This window comes from Salarias fasciatus, chromosome 5 (assembly GCF_902148845.1).
Source record: "Salarias fasciatus chromosome 5, fSalaFa1.1, whole genome shotgun sequence".
NCBI lineage: Eukaryota > Metazoa > Chordata > Actinopteri > Blenniiformes > Blenniidae > Salarias > Salarias fasciatus.
The window spans coordinates 15,829,460-15,853,712 of NC_043749.1; the positions used below are offsets into that span (position 1 = coordinate 15,829,460).

The following is a 24,253-nucleotide window of genomic DNA, read 5'->3' on the forward strand; positions in this document are numbered from 1 at the left end:
TTCAACATTTTTGAAAATTGGCCCATTTAGCGCAATTCCTTAGTCATTTCGAACAGCATACTTACTTTTTTTTGTGAGGGCGAGCTATTGTTTATTCAGAGGTGAGTCGGGGAAGGTTTTCGGGACGGACACAATGGAAGTGAACGGTATTTTTGTTCCCCCTCGTCAAACTCATCAAATACACAATCCAACAACCCCCAAACACTTTGGTGGACACGTTATAATCCGCACATTCACTACGCTGTGAAATATTAATGCAAAATTACGAGATTGAGTTGTTTATGCGAAGATTGCTAAGAGGGAACTACTTACTAAATATGGCGTCTGGGCGTAGTGATTTCAAAAGAAAAAGTAGTTCCCAGTATTTGCTTCAGTGTCGTAACGCTACAATATTATTTGTTGGTGTTCCACAGCGTAGTGAATGTGCGGATTATAATGTGTCTACCAAAGTGATTTGGGGTTGTTAGATTGTGTATTTCAAGAGTTTGACGAGGGGGAACAAAAATACCATCCACTTCCATTGTGTCCGTCCCGAAAACCTTCCCCGACTCACCTCTGAATAAACAACAGCTCGCTCTCACAAAAAAAAAGTAAGTATGCTGTTCGAAATGACTAAGGAATTGCGCTAAATGGGCCAATTTTCAAAAATGTTGAAGTATCGCTTTAAACATGTAGAGAGATGCATTTTTTTTAACTGTGATTAATCGCAGAACTAGGATGAAGGCTAAATACCGAAAATTAGAACTGTGTTTTTGCACTTTTATAACTTTAAAGTTAATTATGTTATTTCATTAATCTAATCTTGTTTTAGGCCATTATAGACAAATACACTGAACTTCCCTTGAGCATCTCAACTTTTAAATGTTGGATGGTTCAAATCCCACATTTGTACATTTCAATGTGAAACTTTACAGTTAAAAAGCATGCTCCACTTGAGTTAAAAGATTCAGAATAAACCATTTTTGAGCATTAAATTGGCGATTTTGTGTGTCGATTACAATAAATTGTGAATGATCACAATTAATTACAGTGAGATCTGTGATTAATCAAGCTAAATTATTGAATTAATTGTTTTCTGTAGCCAAGTCCCAGATCATCTCTCAGAAGCAATCTATGGTTGACATGTCTTCTTATTTCAATGATTGGCTAACAGCTGTTAAATCTCACAGTCATACCATTGGCGCTGCTTTGTGCCACATAAACCAATTTCAAAATAAACAAAAACACAAGATCATTTGATTTAACCTTGATAATGGGGGAAATTGACTCACCACACTCGCAACAACATATTAATGACTGCCACCCCTTCAGTGACCAACAGGGAGCTCCGAAAAAACACAAAATGTGAAAAATATCTCTTGGCAACTCAATTGTCCCTGAAGAGACTGCGGCTTTATTTAACAACGCGCTTCACATCGCCTTCATTAGGCACACCGAGGCGGTGGTCTCGCTGTGCGTCTTAAATAAAGTGGATACTTTCCAATGAGTCGGTCGATACAGTTCCATTCACATTCCTCCCCAGCATTGTCCTGCTTTACATTCACTCGCAGCCACACGCGCAGACATTTTGACAGAGGACGTCGCACAGCTCATCGACTTTACCCATCCCGGTTTTCTCATCTCGCCCCTGCAATTAGAGCCAAAGTGAATGCATATCATTAAATTTACTAATTATACAAACTTAGTTAAATCTAAGCGGCTTTTTACATTATTCTGTCTGTATTCACACTAAACACAAGTGAGCCGTGCTTTAACAGCCGTCAGGAGCGCATAAAGGGCAGCCGCTCTATGCAAAACTGCTGTGTGGCTGAAAATGCACATATGAGGAGAGGAGACAGCTGCAGTCCGTTCAAACTCCTCTCCAATGTATACGGCCAAATGTAAGGACATCTGCTCGGTTTTCCGTAAGCCAACACATATTTATGATTTAACACCTGAATTTTAAATGTGCTAACTTAAAAAAAAAAAAAAAGAAAAGGAAAAAAGAAAAAAAAAAACTATCCACAGAAAGGGAAGCCGGGCTATTCGTTATTACAGTACAAGCCACAGTGGTTTCAAAGAAGGAGAAAAAAAAAAAAAGCTGTGAGTCCCTCTGTGCAGCAGAGGAGCAAGAAGTAAGTGGAGCTTGATCTTGTGAGTGCATGTTTTTTCTCAACCCCTCAGAAAAGTGGGCAATGTGGCTCGATTTCCCCGGAAGTGTTCGAGTCACACCAAGGACCTGGAGAACACGAGAACTGCCAAGATCAGCCAAAGATAGGGCACAGAGGGAGCCGGGGCCCCGGGCCGGAAAAACATCAAACCCAGAAATAATAAAACAACAACTCAAATCCCAATGCAGATATTTGGACCTACACAGCTAAAAGCAAATGAGCAGCTTCAGCAAAGAGGACATCAGCATCCTTGGGCCATAGAAATGTAGCCATATTACAGCGAAATTAAGCCCATTAGTCTGGTGTTAAATCTGTTGCTTGATTGAATTTTTTTTATTTAAATTTCCCTCGATACTTTGTCTTAATCTTTTTTTTTTCTTCTTTTTTTTTTTTTGCCCCCCCGCTACACGTATGAGTGTGTGTGTCTCGGTCCCTGTTCATCACGTTAATTGACAGGAGGCGCTGGAGCACATCCTGAGCTCAGAAGTTTTCTTGTCAATGCCATGCAGGGCGCTGAAAGCCTAAAATACAACTTCATGGTGAGGCGCCGAGACAAGCCGAGATAGCAAGGTGACAAAAACTGAGAAACTGGGGAAAAAAAAGTTTTCAATAAGTCCAGAAACTCTGCCAGATACGCGCCCGATTGTGGGCATTGTATGCACCGCAGCCTTGGACCTCCTCCCAAACAGAGAACACTGCTGTTTGTGTTTCTCCGGGAAACTTAAACAACAAAGCGAGCAGAATAGGAGGAAGGGCAAAGGAGGCACTCTCCACTTTCTCATTATGCTACATTTGCTCTGCAGTCTTTTCTCATAAATTCATCTGGTGAGAACTGGATAAGGCCATCTCATTATAATCAAATCCAAAATGTGTCACTAGCTCCCAACCCACTCTCACAGTTCAGGCCTCCCATCCCAAAAAGCTTTCTGCCTTTGGAAGAAAAAAATAAATAAAAAAAAAGAAGATATATTTGGAAAATCTATATTGCCTGTGCTGTAGTATTAAATACGTCAGAGGTGGGAAGGCCTGAGCAGCACAACGCCTTGTGTGCTACAGTCTTCTTCAACCTTTTACCACGAGAATAAGTGAGAAACACAGCACATCAAATGTCAGACTTTGATAGAGCATGTGGGCGAAAAGGTTCAGATGAAAGCCTCGAGTGTATTCTTCCTTCAATAGAAAAAAACAAAACACACATCCTGGCATTTATTCTCTATTCATAAGACGCCGGTAAGGAAGCCATTGTTCTATTGTCAAACCGGCTCTTTTATGAATAAAAACTGCATGACTTCCTGTTGGGGAGTCAATGTTTAACATGGCGACTTACAGGCAGGCTGAGCGGACCGACGGCGGCCGCCCCTCACAAACGGTAGAAATTACACAGTAAATCTGAAGTGTGTCAATCTGCCCGCTGGACGCGCTTCCAGGGCAACGCAAGAACAGGGAATTAAGTGCATTAAATAGCTGGAGTGATCACTGATTGAGTGCATCAAGGGCCCTGATGAAAACCATTAACAAGATTAAACAAATTCAGGCTTGTGACCTTTCCTGGACATGCCGGAGCTCGCTCCTTTCACCGGCCAGCGATAAACAATCTTCAAGATGTGTCCGTGCGCGGCGGTGGCAGGGCTGTACATAACAGTTCTGACACTGTCAGGAGAATTTACTGTGTAAAGTGAGTTTTCAATTTTCAATATGTGGCAATTGGATCACTTAAGTGCCAGGAGCTTATGAGGTCATTCTTCAGGACACGGTGTGCAGCCACGCATGAATTGTCTAGTTATTGATTCTGAAATAACTTCAGCTGCCTCTGGTGGATACATTACAGTCCTCGCACATTACTGGTGGTCATGAGCGACGCTGGTTGATTACTGGTAATGTAAATGGGGCCCATCAGAGCGCGACGCCGACGTCGACAGGTCAGATATTTGATCGTGGCGAGCGTGGCGGCCGTCCGGCCTTGAAAATTCACGTTCGGGCGAGTGCAGCGAGTTGATTTTGAGGAAAGCATTGATTAACAGAAAAAAAAAAAAAGAACATCATACAGCTATGTTGTACCAAACTACTACACTACAGCTGGCAATTGATTCCTCTGCTTGGATTCAAATCAAATACCTGTAGAAATGTGCCTCGGTGGAAAAAAAAAAAAAAAAAAAAAAAAAAAAAAAAAAAACATTGTGCTCGCATTGATGGAAAATACCTAACCTTCAGGTCGCTAAATGACTCAGTGTTAGCCATAAATAAAACCACTGCAGCAGGACTTTGCATGCATCACTTCCAAACCGACTCCTCATGCCTGCCCGGGGCCATACAAGCAGTCAGACCTCCTCCCTTCCTCTTTAAATGTGCTTTGATGTTGAACTCTAATCAATACTTGAAGGCTGAATTTAGAAGTGACAAATAAAAACCATGAAGAGAAAATGCACTTGATACTGCTTCAACAGCCTGCTCCAGATTCTCGCTAAAATATCCCGTTTATTCTACATAGCTCATTGTTTTTCTTTTACCCTCCCTTCAATAACCGTACAACAAGAAATATGCAAATAAGAGCTGGCAGAAGTACAGAAAGTCAAAATCTCACCAGGCATATTTGTCTAGTTTTTCCCATCGCATCCAGTGAGCTATAAGGTCGTGTTTTTAGAAACTGCATTTTGAAACCAGGAAAAGGCGTTTTAATAAAAAGAACATTCTGACTTGCTCTACTGGCAGATATTAATTTGTTACAAGCATGTTAGCTGGAGCAAGTGAAAGCCAGACAAAAAGCACTCGTACAATCATCATCATAATGTCTTTCTTATATTAGGTGTAAAAACATATTTTACTATTTTTGTTCAGTTTTGGTTTTACCTTGAGTATGCTTTTAAGCCTTGTGAAGTAATGTTGCACGGGCCTGCTTAATATTCTAAATTTCTAGAACCAATTTTCCCAAATCTAACTTTTAAAATGATTTTTGCTAAATGTGTTTTCCTGTGTAGATTTCTTCACCCTGTAGGCCGTGGACTGCAGGAGATTCGGAACAATTCATTATATGCAGCCTGGCTTCGACGCAATAATAGCCGAGAAAGAAATGCTACAATGTAATTGGAGAAAGTGAAATTAATTTCTTTCTCACACCAAGATGTTCCTGATTTCCTGTAGATTCTCCACTCCCTGTTGCTGAGAGAAACAGCGCACTATGTGTTTCCAACTGTTCAAATTGATTGTTTACCATTTAACAGCCAATTTAAAGAACTTATAGATACAAATAGTGCAACAACAAAACCCTTTTTGCATTATTTTTGCCCTTTAAATTCCAACATACTTGTAGATCTGCAATTAAGGAGCATGGATAATTATGAAACTTAGCTGTAGTCCAAACAAAACAAGAGTGTTCCCGCTGATTAACTTGGGAGGTGCTACCGTAGAAGAAACCGAGCACCATGCAGCAATAAGATGGCCACTAATTAGCCAAAAGGGATTACAAGACTATTAGAGTAGCAGCCATCTATGCCAACATATCACTCATGACAAATGAGGACATCTGCTCAGACCACAGCTAAACAACATTCGCTGCTCCTGTTTGGCCTCATTTTCACATGCGGCAGATTGGTGGGTTTCTGTTCAATCGACAGCGGACCACCAAAAGACGACCATACACGCCGCACGTCACACTTACTCAAACCACCTTGGCAGCGACTACTCTTTCCACAAGTAGTCAAAACTTGAGGAAGAACAAATCCAAGGCTAATAAACACCAGATCCAGAGCACAGGAGAGCAGGAGCAAACAAAGGCTGAAAAAACAGCATTCAATTGAGGGGTACTTGGCTGTGACTCAAGGTAATGATTCTAATCAAATACCACGCTCTACAGCTGAGTAGTGAAGCCAACATGCAAGGGCATTTAGCTGCAGTGCTTACAACCTAATAATGCTGGTCCAAGAAAATACCAAAACACTCCATCACTGCACTACAGAATATACCATCGTTCAAATTACCGAAGAAGCTTTTAGCACCGCAGCCAAAACAAGACTTCATTTACCGGAGAATTAGTGGATCTGTTCTGATCATGTGCATTCATTTAAGCTTGTTTTCTCTCTGCTTTTGTTTTTTCGTACTTTGGTGAAAACAGAAAATAAGTCAACAGTAAAACTATAACAATGCAAAATCGGAAGTGCAAAAGTTATAAACAGTTGTGGATGACGAAATTATTTGTTGGATGTTTTAAAGTCAAAAGCATTAGCATAAAAAGCACGGTGCTTTTTATTACCGATGGATGCCGACATCAAAAATGTTTCACTTTGCACGAGACAAAGCGTGCATGTGAGCGGTGCGAAGACCCGGATATGCCCGACGCTAAACATGCCGTCAGACGAAGCGTCCTGTTTGACCATCATGTGCATGATTTAGCACGTTTCTGGGGAGCAGTGGATCAAACTGAGTAAAACCAGCGAGTATCTGTGGGGGCAGTGTTGCCCCACATGAACCCGACTCGTGCTGCCCTCTACTGGAAGTACTGCACGGCAATCTAAAAGGAGTAAGAAGGCAGCAACACATGAAACACATCTACTTAGTCTTTTACATCTATGATTAGAAAAAGTCTGGTAAATGTACTGTTATTTCAGCCCAGGTGCGTAAAATGTAACATTATAGTTACAATTTTCTTTTTTTTACAGAAGCTATCTAGAAAGAGATTATTTCCAATAATGTTACTGTGATGAATTCATGGTCAAGATTTTACTTTGGCACCAGTAGCATATAAAATATTGTTGCACAATATTGTTTTTATCACTGCCATCAACAACACTAACTCTTTGCTCACCATCCCTTGTTCCATTCAAAACGAACTGAATTCATTTATTCAAGCAAAGGGTTAGTGGTGTAAGCTCAGTTGTATACCCAATGTGTTATCTTCAGGCATGTTGACAGGTCACAAAACATGAAGCGTGATGTTCGTGTTAAGCTGTTTATCTCCCGAATCCTCTTTACCAAACAAAAAAAAAAAAAAAAAAAAAAAAACACTTTATCTGTTCATCGACAGGATCGCTGGCCTAAATGCATGATTAATCTTTCTTTACCTCACCAGCAGCAACCTCCGCTTTAACAAGCCAACACTGGGTGATGTTACTGGTGCCATAAGGGCTATTTAAAGCATTTAATTTCAAACATTAAAGCAGCACAGATGATTGTCTGGAGAGCTGCGAGGCTGATGCAGCAGAGCAATTGCTCTGAGGCTGACGCTGGCTGTTCAGTGAGGGGACAGATGATCTCTGGATCCCTGAGTGATTAGCGGTTACCTTGGGAAAGGTCTCCTCTGCTGCAGTAAACACGTATGTTGTGAGGTTGTAGATTAGCTGTGACAATAACACTGGGCAAGCTGTCACATCCTCGGCTCATATCGCTGCTTGACACATCAGCAGAGACGCTGGAATTTAGACAAGCAGCTAAACTGATTCGGCCGTGACCTGGAAGAACTTTCATTCCCCATTTTTTTAAACAACGAATAAATTCATCTGTTGAACGCGTCGTCACCAAATTTCTCCGCCTGATAAATAAGAACGTTGTCTTTGTCGAGGAAGCGTAAAACATTGTCTTTGTGAAATATGAAAATGTCAAAGGAAAAGGCCATGGTATTCAAATCCCTAGTTAATTAGGGTTCCACTACCAGGAGGGTTTGAATGTTTGTGTTGAAGAACAGAAACATTTGCATTCCCCAAAGGGGGCGCGTGTCAACAGGATCGATAGGCTAGTCTCTGAACTCCCGTTCTGGCTACAAAAAGCATCCAACTCAGCAGATCTCCTCCGCAGGAATCCCCCCAAAAACTTAGCACCAAATTTTCTCACAGGCCATCGCCTCCATTTTCCTCTGTTAGAAATTGTTCAGCAAAACATGCAAAAAAAAAGCAAGCCTTCAATTATGATGTATTAAGATCGTGGGAAAGGCAAAGGCCTCGTAACACTGGAAATGTGCTGTGGCCTTTTAAATAACACAGTCAAACTGCAATACCCCCCTCCCCCCTCCCCCCTCCCTTCGACTACCTCCACTGCTGCTTTAGTGCTTTCACTCAAAGAAAATGGCTGAAGAGAAACAAACAGAGCTCCAATCTCATCCTTAATCTAAAGGACAGAGCCATGGGATGTCAACTTAGAGAGGGAGAGGTGGAATCATTTGACACAGAATTAATGAAATGGATTTAGCGCTGGAGTGTACAAGCACATATTAACTCAATGTTACCACACAGAAGGTTAATAACCTCTTTGATTACTACCAGCCCTCTTTATTTGCCACTTATGTCATCTCTTCATGATAAATGACCCTTAATATTCCATAATGAAATCTAATACGTGGTAAACTAAAGTGCCCTCCTACTCTGCATCACGGGCTGGAAGTAACAGTCGACGGTTTGTCTGCTGGAGAGCCACAGCTGGTTCTCAAACTTCGCACGATCCAAACTCTTTAAAAGGAAAGAAAGAAAGAAAGAAAGAAAGAAAGAAAAAAAAAAGGTGGCCAGTTAAATAAAGTACTGTGGAGTGATTGAAACTCTAAGAAGCAGATATTATAGTGCCAACATTTATTATTTTCACAGCCAAAAAAACTTAGCTTCTTAAGCAGACTTCTCAAACCACTCTGCTCTTTGCAAACACTTCACATCTCATGTGAATTCATGAGTTGGAAAAACCGCCGTGACATAAGTCGAGGGTAAAATGATTTAAAAATACCTTCTTTTCTTTTTTTCCTTTTTATCATCGCCAACAGAAAACAGCCTTTTTAATTGACTGAGGAACAAACAAATTTCACTTCAAGCATCGTGGGCACAATTTCTGTGGATTAGATCCTTCCCCCATCCTACGTGAAGATGTGGACAGCGCGAGTAAATCGTACTTGTACTGCCCGAGATGAATGATTAAGATATTAAAACACAGCGGTATGGTTTTTATTTGTGTCTGAGGGCCAATTGTGCCTTTATTTGTTGGCCTGTGCCAAATGAATGTCAGAATTATTGGAGCAGTTCCAAATCAAATTCCAATTGTTTCTCTTCCGGTGAAACAGTTTTAATGCGTGACGACTCATTCTGCCCTTAAGGGAGTCGCCCAATTCTACATCCAATAAAAATGTTGAATTTCTGAGCCCCTCCACAATGTAATATGAAAGTTAGCATGGTGTCACCATGTAATAAACACCAACGGTGGCTTTGAATATCAGCTTGACTCAGCAGGGATATATACTGAAAATGTCAAGCATATCTGCAATAAGATGTGTGTTGCAACAAGCGTTGTCACCCATATACTAAATAAAAACCAATCAAAAATCACTGACAGCTATTTTACCCAACATCTACGTGCATGTAGTGGCAACTACCTCAAACAAACCGCTTTGTTCCTAACTTGTTTTGGCGTAAAAATCCCGAAAGTCCACCTGGCAGCGAGCCTGATGTGTGGCCGGTCTAAATGTTAATGGTGAAGCTGAACGGTTTCTAATGCACATTTTCCACAAAGTCATGCACCTTGACTGAGACGGTGGAGGTGATGTGATGGCGGCTGACAATCTGTTGAGCTCCAGTAGGCTGGGAAGCCTGTGAAATCCTGGATTTTCCACACAGGACAACTTGTTGAGAACAAAAAGAAGCCGCAAGTAATGTCACTTTCAGCACTCCTGGGTCATCTCTGGACATCTCCTGCTCTTCTTGTTGCTCAAAGTTTGTTGTCGGCGTCTTGCACAGCTAGCACTATTAGTTCAGTGGAGCAAAGCTTGCAGCTCACTTTACTTTCCGAAGATTCAATATTGTCAGGAAGGCAATTTCCATTTCTGTGGTGATGGTGAGGCAAGTCTATTTGCTAAATCACCACTATTAAAATATCAAAGAGCACAGTTTACGAGGAAATGCTCTCAAGAGGATTCAACCACGGAAATTTGTTTTCATATGAAGAGAATAGAGCAAATACTGGAAAACTATGATAAAAATTGAGAAACCCTCTGAAGCCAAACATAATAACTTGTTGGTATGAACAGAAATATGAGCAAATTTGTTCTGACTGGGCCCGGTGTCAAAAGAGACCCGACGCTGTAAAGTCATCCAGTCAGAAGAAAGGGATCAATGTTATCTGAGAAAATGAAAGAAAGATGCAATAAAAAAAAAAACTAATCTTTCAATATTAATATATTATTCCTCCCCCACCTGTTCTGCCAAGGGTTGCGAGTATCTCTATTAAAGCAAAAGTACATGATCAGACTACATATTGTAGAAAAAACCCAAACAAGTTTCTCGTTCTATAATCTTAAAAACCAAATGAATGACTCTCAGTGGTGCCACTGCCGCCCCATGTGGATTAAACAAGGGGAGAAGTTGGATGGAGGGAACAGAGTTTTAATCACACTGAGGTAACGGACCAGAATTGGTATGTTTGAATTTTTTTATTGATTTGTTCGAGTGGCAGCATGCCTGCTTTCAAATCTCCAATGCATTTATTTGTTGCAGACAGAAAACTCTGCCGTGCGTAGGAAACATCGTACAGAAATCCTGTGAGAAATCAACCACTGTTTAGCAAGAAATTGTCAATTTGTCAGTTTTGTACATTCCAGCGTTTTTATAGACAGGAAAGAAGATGATTTGACTGCTCCACATGTAATTTTTAAGTATATAAATGAGTGTCACTTTAATACTAAGCTTCTTTAAACTACCAAAGTTGTCAACATTGTCACGTTTACATGGGTAATTATAATCCAATTGTTACATTTTATAGCTTATACTTCATATTTAAAATAAGCTATTCTAGGCAGCATGGATGAGCTGGATATCTGGAGCTACGCGCTCAATAACATATCCAAACCCTGTCACGACTGGGTTTAAAACCATAACCAACTGACATGCATACAAACAAAAGGCATTACTGACACACGGGCAAATTCCACTTTCTACCAACAAGGGGTATAATTTATGCAAAGGTTAAAATTTAATTCATCAAACACACCTTGACTCTCATTCAGAGAACTTATTTTGCATTCTGCGTGGCGCCCTGAGCTTGATAAAACATGCACAGCCTAATCCTATATCTTCACTGATTGTCGCCATAATTCATGACAGAGAAAACGAGCCTTGTGGAGGAGAGATAGCCTACTTTCGGATTCGTTCTCTCCTTGCCTTCGAAAAAGACAATCTTGAATGTCGCCCACAAAAAAAAAAAAAAAAAAACAGAAAAAAAAAAAAAACAGATGAGCACAAAGCAAACACACATGGTCTGTTGACCCACAATAACACAATGCAGGAAAACGGGGCCTGAAGGTTTCCATTGTCTCGGCTCTCCACGGGGCAGCGCTGACTGACAGTTCAGCTGTAAGTAAAGCTGACACGGTATCACGTCGCGGCAAGATTGTCTGAGGGTAGGAAGGACATGGCAACTGAAGGACACAGGACATTTATTGATATGGCCGAGTCCTCCCGTGCAGCAGTCGATGTCCTTCGGTGAAAGTGCCTTATTGCCCGGACATTAATCACTATTGTCATGAAGCACAGGAAATAAGTGGACGAGTTTCCCCAACAGCATTTCCCTCCCTTGTTTCAAACCCGCCTGGTCAAATCCAGTGCGTGTGTGTGTGTGTGTGTGTGTGTGTGTGTGTGCGTGTAAGAGTGCTCTGGGTTAGATGTTGCTGGGACAGATGAAATGATTTGGAGTGAAGTGGCTGTGAGTCATTCTGAATGATTAAAATGCGACTGCGACCAGCTTCGAGTATCTTGGCTGAAAAGACGGAGTGAATTCAACCACACATACACACACACACACACACCAAGTAATGAAGTGATGACTGATTGCCTTGATTAACATAAGTTAAACAAATAAACAGTTTAATCACTATTAATGTCAAATCACTGTGATTATCTTATAAAATAAACATTGTTCTCTAAATGCTGGGCTCACACCGACTGAAATGCTCCACTTCAGTATTCATTTCTGCAGAGAAATTTTCACCCTCCACGTTTCGGTTCACTCGCAGCTCTTCTCTCCCACTTCACAGTGTACATATTACACCAGATTGGTCTCTGCCAGACTGCTGTCTCTGAAGCATTAATTTCACCGGCGGACGTATAAACGTCTATATTTATTGACAAGCGAAATTAAATTAACATTTAATGAGGATGCTTTACATTTGTTATCGTTTTTCTCCACGCGCATTAAACGGACAAGAAATGCTGCCGCTTCACTTCTGACGAGAGCATCTGAGGCAATTAAAACGAGTAATACGCAGTCCTGAAAGTATCGCCAGCCGCATTGATTATAAATGAGCTGCAATTGTGTCTTCAATACGCTTGTAAAACAAAAAAAGGACACCCAAGAACAACTGCCAACAACAGCGCAAAAGCGGTTGCTAAAGAACAGGCTGCTCGGCGGTGCTTCATCTCCAAAACTTATGTAAATCATGACAGTGACCCGATACGACTGGAAACATCCAGCTGCAGGCAGCGCCCGGGACGCCAAACGTGTCTCTGATCCCCGGCCTGGTCATCATCCCAACATGATAAATTAATCAAAGAAAGCACATGGCAATGACGATATTCCAATAAAAACAGCCTATGATCAAAATAAGTGTTTACTGGATGCCCCCCTGGCCACACTACCCAGAGCCCCTTCAGTCCCTGTGATGGTAAAACACATCATGTGGCGTCTTTCACCGCTCACAGCGCGGCGAAGCCAAACACTCCCAAATTTGTCCGTTTTATGAACCCACACGAAGGCACAAATGCGTCGCTGTGTGATGCTACACACGTCCCGATAAGGATTTTACACTAATCCATGAATCAATAGATGAGTGGCTGATCAGCAGGCACCAGAGACAGCGAGGCAAGGAGAGAACCGCTAGTTAGTGAATATACGACCGAAAACGCAGAATATTAACTGTTCCTGTGTTTTTTATCAGTGTTGCGAATACTACTGTCCAACATAACAGGAAAAGGGGAGACACCTGTATATTTGGTTCAAAAGAGTGATTTCCTTTAAGGTGGCAATGAAGAAAAATATTTAATCAAACTAACAAAACAGCCACTAAAAATAATCGAGTTACCCCCAGTCGTGAAGCTGTCTGGTTCTATCACGATCACAGACAAACTCCAAAATCTGAAGCTTCATTCCCACTTTCTGACCTGCATCTTTCTACTAATGTCATTAAAGGCAAAAAGAAACTGAAGCACTTTTATTTCTCAGACAGATCCTGTCGACATATCACATTTCCATCACTTTATTACAATTAAAAAAACACTGTATCTCCTAATCTCATTTTAGCTCAATGCTTAAAAATGACTGTTGGTTTTGTAGTCAAGTAAAAGTAAGTACTCTCTAAATTCAGCTCATCTGCAACTACATTGTCAACACCAAATATTTGATCAACTTCAACTGAATAAAGTATCTGTTTAAAGCATATTTAGACCGGCAATGAAGTATAAAAACATTACATGATGGTAAATCAAGAGGCTTGATTACAGTAATATATTGGTAATTTGTTGCATTCGCCCCCTGGCTTTAGCATAAATGCATCTGCGTTATCAGGAGCTACACATTCTGTGAGGTAGCCGAGGAATAATAAAGGGGAGCTCATTTCACAAGCTGTTTCATGGAAATGAAGCCCATTTTTCACAGCTGATCAGTTCGAGGTAAACATGCTGGGGTGCTTCTCCCAAACCGCAACGGGTGGTCACTGCTTAACCACCATATTATGACATGAAATGCGTACCAAGCATTGGTTTCTCCCGCTTCCAAAAGGGGGGGGAAATCATTTCTGTGCCACAAAATTAACTCGCCTCTTGGTCTAACCAACCACTGTTCAAATAATCTTATCGCCAACAATACTGCATTGTTGTTTTAAAGTTTTCCCCGCATCTAATTAGAAAGATAGATAAGCTAGTCATTAAATTTCGAATGCAATAAGCAAAAGGATAAACAGCGAATTATCTGCACACCAGTGAAAAGTGATTACAGTTGCAATGTTTCCCCATCGGACCATTTAGTGGGTGGCACAGGCAGCTGGTGGAGAGACTAGAGATAACAGTGCGCTGAGCCCATCCATGATTGAGACATAGCATATGGTACCGCTGCTATTTTAAAACCAGCAGAGTTGGTTTTTTGAGCTGTTGTGTCAGTCCTGTACATATTGAAGCAATTATCCAGTGAAGATATAGGGGACCTTGATGATAATGAAACTGCTGCCAACATCAGACATGTCCAGACAGCTGGCATCCTGCTGGCTCTGCAGTGCATCAGGACCTCATTAATGACATTAATAGCATGTTTGAGCACTAATATTCTGTTTGCGGCTGACAGTGATAGTTAAAAGGGCCATTGTTACTCTGTTCAAGAATTCTGCCGAGGAACTGCTTCCATTGTCTTTTTTTTTTTTTTTTTTTTTTTAGGAATTTTACGCCTTCCATGCTTTAGGATTGTACTTGTTTTTATGACACAGAAAAGCAGGAATCTTAAAAAAATAAAGCATTATAAGTACAGGAACAGATACTTAAGGAAATATTGACATATTTCAGTATTAAAGTGCTATTTTTTTGACATGATGAATCCTCAGGACTCTGACTTAATTGCCAGTTACATACAAAAGCTGTGGGCAAACAAAGGTGTGTTTTGTTCTTGCATGAACAGTGAGCCATTTACTTTGCAGATTTTCCATGCAAGCCATTTCTGATGTAGTTTTTTGGCTTAAAAATTTTTGACATTCTTCCTTAAAATGCTGCGATGCATCAAAACGTATTCAGACGTAATCTCTCTATCACGACAAATCTCACGATACTTGACAAAGTGCCATTCGGTGGGCGTCATAAAGTTATGTTCCTCAGACGATCTAATGAATGCAGTTACATGAACTTCATACATAAACACAGATGAGATTTTTTTTTTCCTTTTTCTCTCTCATCCACCCACTTTCAGCTGGAGCGGCAGCGAGCTCGCACTCCCTCTCTGCAGAGTGTCAGAGGTCTGGGGAGACACGCTGCGTAAGAAAACGCAACTGAACAGTGCTCGTACAACGAACAGTCAATAATGCTCCAAACTGAGGACATGAGGACGTGGAAGCATGCGGGGGGGTGGAGGGTGGGGGGGAAAACAGGGGGGTTTTGGGGGTGAGGGATGGGAGGGGTGACTCAGAGAGGAACCATTCTCCTGTGTTACATCACTGCTCCTCGCCTATAGAGGCCGATTGGTGCCACAGAAGCAAAGTCAATTAACTTTCACGTAAAGAATTATTTCACAGCGTTTACAGACGTGAGAAAAGTGCTTCACAAGCTCCCACGAATGCGAATGATACTATTTAATATAGAAAAATATGGATGACTAAATATAGCGTCTGCAGATGTCACTGTGATACTTCTGCTATATAAGGAGGGCCGAACTGAGTCCAGTAGATAAATTCAGGGAGGCACTTTCTGCATGTTGAGTGAGAAACAACAAGATGCTATAATACTGAAAAGCTGGTATTGGGGCATATTTCCCATTGCATCTTATAACAGTAACAACTTCAAAAAATTTTTTCTCTCTCTAAACTTAATATAAAATCAATCACAATTCATGCAATGAATGGTCAATAGTCTAAAGGTTATAAACCGATATATGAAAACATGGTCATAAGACATGCCCCTAATAACCCGGTATTGCATGATTTAAAATGAACTTGAATTTAAAATATGGCTAAAATCCATGAAATCAAGGCCGTTCCTAAAGTCGATTCAGACTCCAGATGAAGCCTAAGACTCGGGAGTATGGAATGTCCTGACTGAAACAAAGTTTTATCCTGCTGCTGGCTCAAGTCAGGAAGCAAACTTGTTCATTCTGGAAGATGAATAGGCCTTCAGCCTGAAAAGATCAGAGAAAATAAAATCATATTGATGTGAGCTTCAAGTAAAGGAAACTGAATATTTTAAAGGGCTCGTCATAATCTATATTTAGGCTGTTGTTAAGCGAAACTGTATCTGCATAAACATTTCACCAAATACACATTATTACATTCATTCAAGATATTTAAATTCAACATCTGTGTGGCAGATATTAGACTACAGCTCAGGTACACCTTCAAACTATATATGCACAGGCAGAATGTGCAAATTACCCAAACTGTCCAACGCCTGACTCAAACACACACTGTTGTGATTTAACAGTACTGACCACTTCATGTTTATCTAAAATACTGTATTCATCTCAGCCTATCTTACAAACTCTGAAACCCAATTTGCTCACACATCTGACCCTGAAGAGTGTGTTAACCCTCTCAGACTTCCACGAAATACCAGAACAAAGCTCAGCAAAGATACAAATAAAACCACTACTCAAAAGATAATAGAGGCTGTGACACAGACACAGGGTGGATTTTTTTTCTTTGCGATGTTAACAGACAACTGGACTTGTTTAAGATTGAGAAGGTTTCACCCCTAATAGTGACAGAAGCTTCTGGAGCTTAGATCTGATAGAGCCTGTCCGAGAAGCGAAAGTGAATAAAGCCCCGGTCGCCTTTTAAGAACAGAAGCAGGAACACAGTGACCGGCATGACCGAAGGTCCCCAGAGACGGAAGGGCGAAGGCTTCACGTCCATGTTGGCATGTTAGGGGGAACAATGCAACAATAACCAGCAAGATTTTTCAAGAACAATTCATGGTAGGTCCAGACATGAAATGCTGGTGACTGCAGTGGGAGGGGGATCATCTGATGGCTTCCTTTCAGCTGTACCAAAGTCCCGACGTCATCAAGGGTCACCGAGCCTTTGCTGTTCAGGCTCCCCTGCAGTGGAGAGTTTGTTTCCTCGTTCAGAGCTCTTCTTAAAATTCACTTCCATAATACGACTCAATCATTTTTTGCTAATGTTCCTTTCAATATGAAGCATTTTGTAAAATTGGCTTTGAATATTGCTGCATAATGCAAGTTCTCTTAATCTAAAGAAGGAAGACCGACTCCCTTACAGTCCTATAAGTTTCATTGTTGTTGATACCAAAATATCGATGCATCCCAAATATACTTGATTTCCTCCTCTTTCTAAACACATTTAGAATTATACCGATGTCACTATTTAAGGAAATGCGTTTAATTATGATTTATTGCACGATTTAGGTTCCATTCCATGTCAAGAGGCCAAGATGTGTTCAGATAGGCTAACTTAATCCTGTGGAAGTAAGATGGACGGAAACTGTTTCAATAGCTATAATATGAAAGAGTATATATTAAGCTCCTTTGTCTTACCACACAGGCTTAGATTTGCCCTCACACATTAGGCTTATGGAAAACAATATATCGGATTGATATCGTCAATATGGTTTTGGATCAGACACGAACTGAATGCTGTTGTATCAAAATCTAAACATGTATAAAACCAGCAATACTAAAAAAAAAAAAAAAAAACATAAAAAAACGACAGCATACGATCGTCCATTTTCCACAGATAAACATCAGGGGTCACAACGTGACTCATCCAGTGTCGATAAACGCAAAAAAAATAAATAAGTAAATAAGAAGCAGAGCTCGTTCGGCGCCTCTGTGGCATTACTCGTCCTTCATACATGCACATCCATCCACGAACCAACAGCGCTAACTATCGCCCTCATCTCAGGCTCTACCTACGCACATGACAAGGAGACACGCGCGCGCGCACACACACACACACACACGTTCGTACCCCACAGAAACTAGGACCACAACTAGTGCAAGCCTTGCATAAAACTTGGGACGCCTTATCAACAGTGGTGTAAACCGACAGGCCACGGCGGCGGCGGAGGAATCACGGCGGAGGCGCCGGGCTCAAAGTGAAATGTTCCAAAAGTCCGGAGCGCCCGTGGGAATGTTTTAATACGTCTCTTCCGATTAATGCATCGCATTGCATGCTGATGAGATCGGAGAAGCCGAGCGGACAGGAAACGGCCAGATTAGGAGCCGAGGGGTCCGGAGGCAGGATTCACTTCTAAATTGTTTCTTGCAGGCACGTAAACGCAGCACATAGTTTGCGCCACAGTCCGGCTTGCCTAATCAATAACATGCGCACATTTTCCCGGAGCCTGAACGCCTCACCGTTAACACAACCCGCCGGCTCGGCCCTGAAATCCTCCACAACCCAGCCTCTGGGAGAGGAGGGGGGGGAAGAAAAAAAAACCCTCGGATTTCCCCTCGATTTACAGAGAAAAACAGCCCCGCCGAAGCAGGAGTACTCACCAGGTTGACAGTCTTTGTGTTTGGGCAAGGTTAAAAAAATTAAGGATAAAATCCACCAGTAACTCGGTTCCCGTATTCTCCGCATGTTAGAATACTCATCGAGAGCAACAAGAAGGCAGCGGGTGACAAAGTTTGTGTGTTTTTCTTTCCTCTTTACGGGCAAAAAAAATAAATCTCGCACACAATCGGAGCTGAAACGAAGTTGGCACAGCGGCCACGAAGGCAGAGCATCAAAGTAACGAGGTTACAGTCACTGTTTCACTTCGGATCGTCCAATATATATGCTCAAATATATGTATATATATATATAAAAAAAAAAGACTGGTTTATTCGTCTCCAGTCCGAGCAGAGACCGCTTTTAGCTTCGAGGAATAGAACGGTGCTCGCACCGCGGCGGTGCTGGAACAGTTCACGAGCTGTTGTAGGACTCCTCCGTGTGTCTGCAGCGGGCTTCCAGATAGCGACATTCCCGAAGTGTGGACGGCTCAACCGGCGATCGATCGCTGCCTTTAACTACCGGAGAGAAGGGCCAAAAAAGTGTTCGGGCAATATTGATCGCACGTGGTCATTATTAAGTGATTATCCGCGGTGCGAGCGAGGCGAAGGGTGAAGCAGGGAAAAAAGAAAAAGAAAGGAAAAAAAGGGAAAAGTGGAGCTGGAAATGTCCCATTCTTCCATCCAGGAAGTAGACTGTAGCGGTCAGGCATGCACGGATATGAGGCTACTGCTCTGGTCCCATCCTACCGGACAGGCTGCGTGTGTGTGTGTGTGTGTGTGAGAGAGAGAGAGGGGGGGGGGGGAGGAAGAGAGAGAGAGAGGGGGAGGGAGTCTGGGAGGGAGGGGGGAGGGCGCTTCTTGGATTTGCTCAATGCAAAATGACTGGTAACGGAGCCAGAGGCGGCGTTCTGTCCAGAGGTGCTCCGATAAGAAAGACTGCAGGAATCAATGGCTTGTGTCGGACTGTCAAGTCATCGCGGTAAACACTGGATCCGTGTTGCATCAAACACGGTGGAATATATTATTTAACCCTTTGATATCCCAGGAAAAAAATGGGGAGGAAAGCATTCTTCAAAAAGACTCTGAAGGTTTGACCTGGACTCTAACAAGTGACCTATATATAGACTCAGACATTAGACTTGACTCTGGATCTTAGACCTCCAGCTGGATATTTTAAAACACACTCAGGCTCTTGAAGTGCAAATGCAGATTCGTTGAATAAGACTTGGTTTCTGTAATCCAGACATGAACCCGTGGAAAGAAAAATACCTAATATACTTTAAATAACACATGGATTCTCAAACCCAAGCACTGAACACTCTGCCACCAGGTTGCCACTACAGCTGACCTGCATTATATTAAAAGAAAAAAAAAAAAAAAAAACAGAACAGACCAGAAATACTTTATTAATCCCACAGGGAAAGTCTGGGAATACAGAATAAATTGCATATAAGACAAAATGTCAATACAACAGAATGCAGTAAAATAAGTAATATTAAATATGAATGAATACAGGGTTAAATGGGAACTGGTATAAGCACAGAAGAATGAAATTACCAGAAAAAAAAACATAATAAACAATGTTTACAAGGAGGAGTGATAGTTTTATTGCCACAGGACTGAGGGATCTCCTGTGGCGCTCCGTAGAGCACTTTCATGGCATTAGTCTGTTGCTGACCCTCAAAAAGACTCATACTCTCTCTACTGGAGTCTTTCTCCTGGACACCTTTTTAAATACCTGATCAAGACAGTTGAAAACAGAACTGGGTCATCTTTATAAAGTAGTGAGAGATTTTTTTAATCAGAAATGCTTTGAAAGTTTTAAAGTATCTGGATTCATGAAATCACACCTGAAAAATCCACGGGTTCCTTCTCCCCTCAAACCCTGTGTTCTCAGTAGTGTTGCTGCTCCCTCCCAGGTCCTATTATTAAAATGACCCTTGTGTGACCACACAGTAAGGCCCCTTTGCCTCCTGCTGGCAGAGCTGTGAATGGAATACTTTAGCAGTAATCATCACCTGGAAATCATCGTGTGCAAGTGTGTGCTGATTGGAGAATTATGCATCCACTGGTGATACTCCCCTAGGTAAATGTGTAGTCAGTGGTGTTCCTGCAGAACTATCCAGCTGGACATTTAATTTGAGGAATCTGATTAAATTTCTCATTTAATTACCCAGTTCTCTGCAGGGCCATTGAGGACAGTCACAAGGGCCCTTTGCTTTTAATGTGGGCCATCTGCTTCCTCTCCAAAATGCCTACCTTTTCAAAGCCCCCACAGCCTCGTGGGCATCCTCGCATGATCCTCCAGGCTGCACTACGTCCATACACGCTTGCAAAACACCATCGTGGTTTGACAAATACTCCAAACCCGACTGTATTCTCACTGATCGAGTGTAATTAACCTGAACAGAAGTTGGTGCACGCTATTCAGTTTTGTTTTCACTCTTGCTTAGTCGGATGACACAACTGCAGGGGGGCTCTCGGTTCATCATAAGGACTCTGAAAGTGTTTGTGCAGCTGACCCAGTGCGCTGACCCTTATGTGAATGGGCGGATCTCCCAGAACATCAGACCGCAGCGTCGATAGCAAAGCTGCAGCTGTTAGAAAAATTGATCATTTCCACAACATATCTTTTTGAGGAAACTATATCACTTTACAACACACAATAATTAAAGAAGAATGCACAGTGGTGTAGTTTTCACCATCCTCACCTCAGTGAGAAGGATCCCCAGTTCAAGTCTCAGTGTTTACCTGGTGATGAACTGGCAACCTGCCTTCCACTTCATGTCAGCTGGAACCAGCTCCAGCTCTCTGCAGCACTGAGGTGGATGAAGTAGGTGTAGAAGATCGAGAGATGGTGGATCTCATCGTTCATATGCACTAAAATATGCTTTTGTAAACCTGCAGGAGACTGGATGGAACAATGTGGATTCTAAAAATGTTTCTCTTTATCGTCCCTCCTGAGAATGAAATGATATTTCTCAACTTGCTATAAATGATTGTCAACTGTGAGTGAATACACACATCTGTAAATATTATGTGTAGTATATCAGAATAATAAATAATCCCATTTAAAGATATACCTTATCATACCTTATCAGTGATTTTGCCCTACAACTGCTTTATACTGTTGACTTTTTATGTAATTTTTCTGTTTATAGTCAGTTTTATGGAAAAAAATACCAAACTTTTTCAGGTTCCAGTAATTCTAGTAGAGATTTACTGTTTCTTTTTTCTGATTCGATAGTGTACAACATATTTTTAGTTTCAGGACAGATGGCCCAACATTTGTGATATTCTGTGCCATTAGAAAACCAAACAATTGATTCATTAAGAAAATAAGTGACAGATGAATCTACAATGAAAGTAATTCCAAGATACAGTCCTGATACTACAGTCAGACCATTGCAATTAACAGTATTTCCACTGTGTCCTTTCTCCCTGTTCCAGCAAATTACTTTTCATGTACTGGGAATATGCAAGTGCCCAAGTTGGGAAAAAAAAAACTGTGCACAAGCAGGAATTGATTGAAATTTAATTAATTGTTAGTCTGAAATTAAAAGTCCACGATCACACTTGTGGTCATAATTTAATCAATAAGTCCACGGGCTCCTCAAAGTCAACGCTGTGATGTTTTCCTTTGCAAACATTGCCTCGCTGCTGTTTGGAAATGAACCATTACACAAGCCCAGCTCATAGATTCAATGAAATAGGGATGGAGGAGAGCCAGAGTGTAGTTTATATTTTAATTAGATTGCATTCAAATTGCAGTGAGACAAAGCAGCTGGGTGACATGCTCTTTCTGAGAATTCCTAACTTAAATATATCGCTAAGATATGAGGAGTGCTTCATCACATGGAAGTACTTGTAATTTTTTGCGGTTGCATTGTCAGCTCCTGTTGAAACTCAATTTTCTCCCAAACAGCAATACTTATTGGCATCCCTGCATGCAGCACACCGCTGATTGGAAAACGTGGGAATAAGGGAGCAGGCAACACATTATGATTACACCATTAAGTTGTCATTCATGAAATCCAGCTGGGAATGCACTCAGGTAATACTGCACTGACTCGGACAAAGCCAAAGCCCTGCCCTGCATCCGTTTCAAGAGAAAGAGTCATATTAAAATAGTTTTAAAAAGTTACATTTTCTATTTATTGTTCGCCTAAGAAACATTTGCAATGCTGCCTATATTTGACATTTCAATACCTTCATGTATATATATATATATATATATATATATATATATATATATATATATATATATATATATATATATATATATATATATATATATATATCACACACTCACACACACATATATATAATATATATATATATATAAATATAAATGATCCCAATCATGACACCAGCATTGTCCCACAGCTGTCCTCCCTCTTTGCCCTTAAGTGGTCTGAGAATCGCACTTGTATTATTTTTTCAAACACATTTCACATGTTGACAGTTTCTACATAATGTACGACTGTGTGCATCAATTATGTAATGCAATTCAGGCTATGACCATATATAATTTATTTGATTCTCGATCTCTTACATTATTTATTGGCAAGCTATTTTTACAATTATTACCCTCCCCAAATAGTTTTATCTTTTGTTGCTCTGTTCTCGAGTTTTCCACATCAATATGTCATGTCGCCGCTCTGAATCTGCCCCACATTAATGCTTCAGGAGGGTGTCACCGGCGTCTGTCAGCCACAGCCGGACAGCCTTAACAAGAGTTGCGCACAAATCTGCAAAACATGAGTTCAAAGGTAGCCAGAAAGCCAGTCAAAAGCAGTTTGGGGTTTATCTGATGAAAAGCTTCAAAACTAAAAAAAAAAAAAAAGTCCCCCCAAAAAAGTGGGATTCACGCCAGGATGGCAATTAATGTTGCATAATGTGATCTTCCTGCCGAGTGTTGTTCTAATTTGATTATTGTTGAACAACTGCCAACATAAATCATATGACGAAAGTGGGTTAAGTTATATTTGCATAAGAGTTACATGCTAAAAAAATCATTTTCATCTTTTGGAGAGTTTTTTTTTGGCCAATTTCAGAGCCAACAATATATCATGTATCCAAAAAGCTGCACTGCTTTCAAATAAGTCAAATTTGTGCCAAAAAAAAAAACAAAACAAAAAAACTTTCAATTACAAGTACTGAAGGATGATTCAGTTTGCTGGTCTAACCTGGGGTCAGACACAGCCGCAGCCAGTCCAAGCTGACTGAAGGAAAAAGACGTGACCCAGGTCAACAGGCTGCAGACAGACATAGAACCAAACAATCAAATTTGCAGGGAAGTTAAATTGGAACATGCAAACTCCACAAAAAGCACCAGGATTCAATGTGAGGGCTTTGCATTGTGAGACATAGGTGCCAGTACAGTGCTGCTCCTCCAACAAAGAATCAAACCCCTGTTTTTCATCTCTTGACTCCTTTCACAGATTAATGCCAGCCATTTTTGATGAGTTTTGTTGCTTTCTTGGTAGCCGCTGGCTTTACTTTTTTGTCTGTGTGGTATGACGGACAACTTAATCCATAACAAAGAAACATCAAGTCTGATTTAATTTTTGTCAAAGTCATATTACTGTATGAAATGCATAGAGGGGCCTTGGAAAAAGCCTGTCTCCGCTCTGATGTATTCTTGTGCTGCGGGAAGTCACTTGCCAAGCAGGATTGCATTCATGAGTTATGCTGATGGAAAGCCGCATGCACAATCAATAAGCAAACAGGTCCAGATTGCAAAAGAAAACACAAAGTGGTTACTTTTTCAGCAGACAGCGAAACCTTGGATACTGACAACGATTACAATTTCATTAAGGGATTTAAAGTCGGAGCTTTACTTTTGCAACTGTGTGTGAAAACAAAGTTGCCCCTGAGAATAGGGGAGTGTTAATAACAATGACACTTAAACAAACAGGATTCTCTGAGAGCAGATGGGTCTGCTCTGA

The 24,253-nt window shown here is 41.1% G+C and overlaps 1 protein-coding gene across 1 annotated transcript in view; it reads right to left on the minus strand.

Annotated features, from left to right (window-relative positions):
• LOC115388224 (receptor-type tyrosine-protein phosphatase gamma-like) overlaps positions 1-18,390 on the minus strand; it is a 110,276-nt gene extending 91,886 nt beyond the window's left edge. Inside the window, exon 1 of the mRNA XM_030091231.1 lies at positions 18,306-18,390. Coding sequence (XP_029947091.1) covers positions 18,306-18,390 — 85 coding nt within the window. The remainder of the gene's footprint in view (positions 1-18,305) is intronic.
• Positions 18,391-24,253: the final 5,863 nt, after the last annotated feature.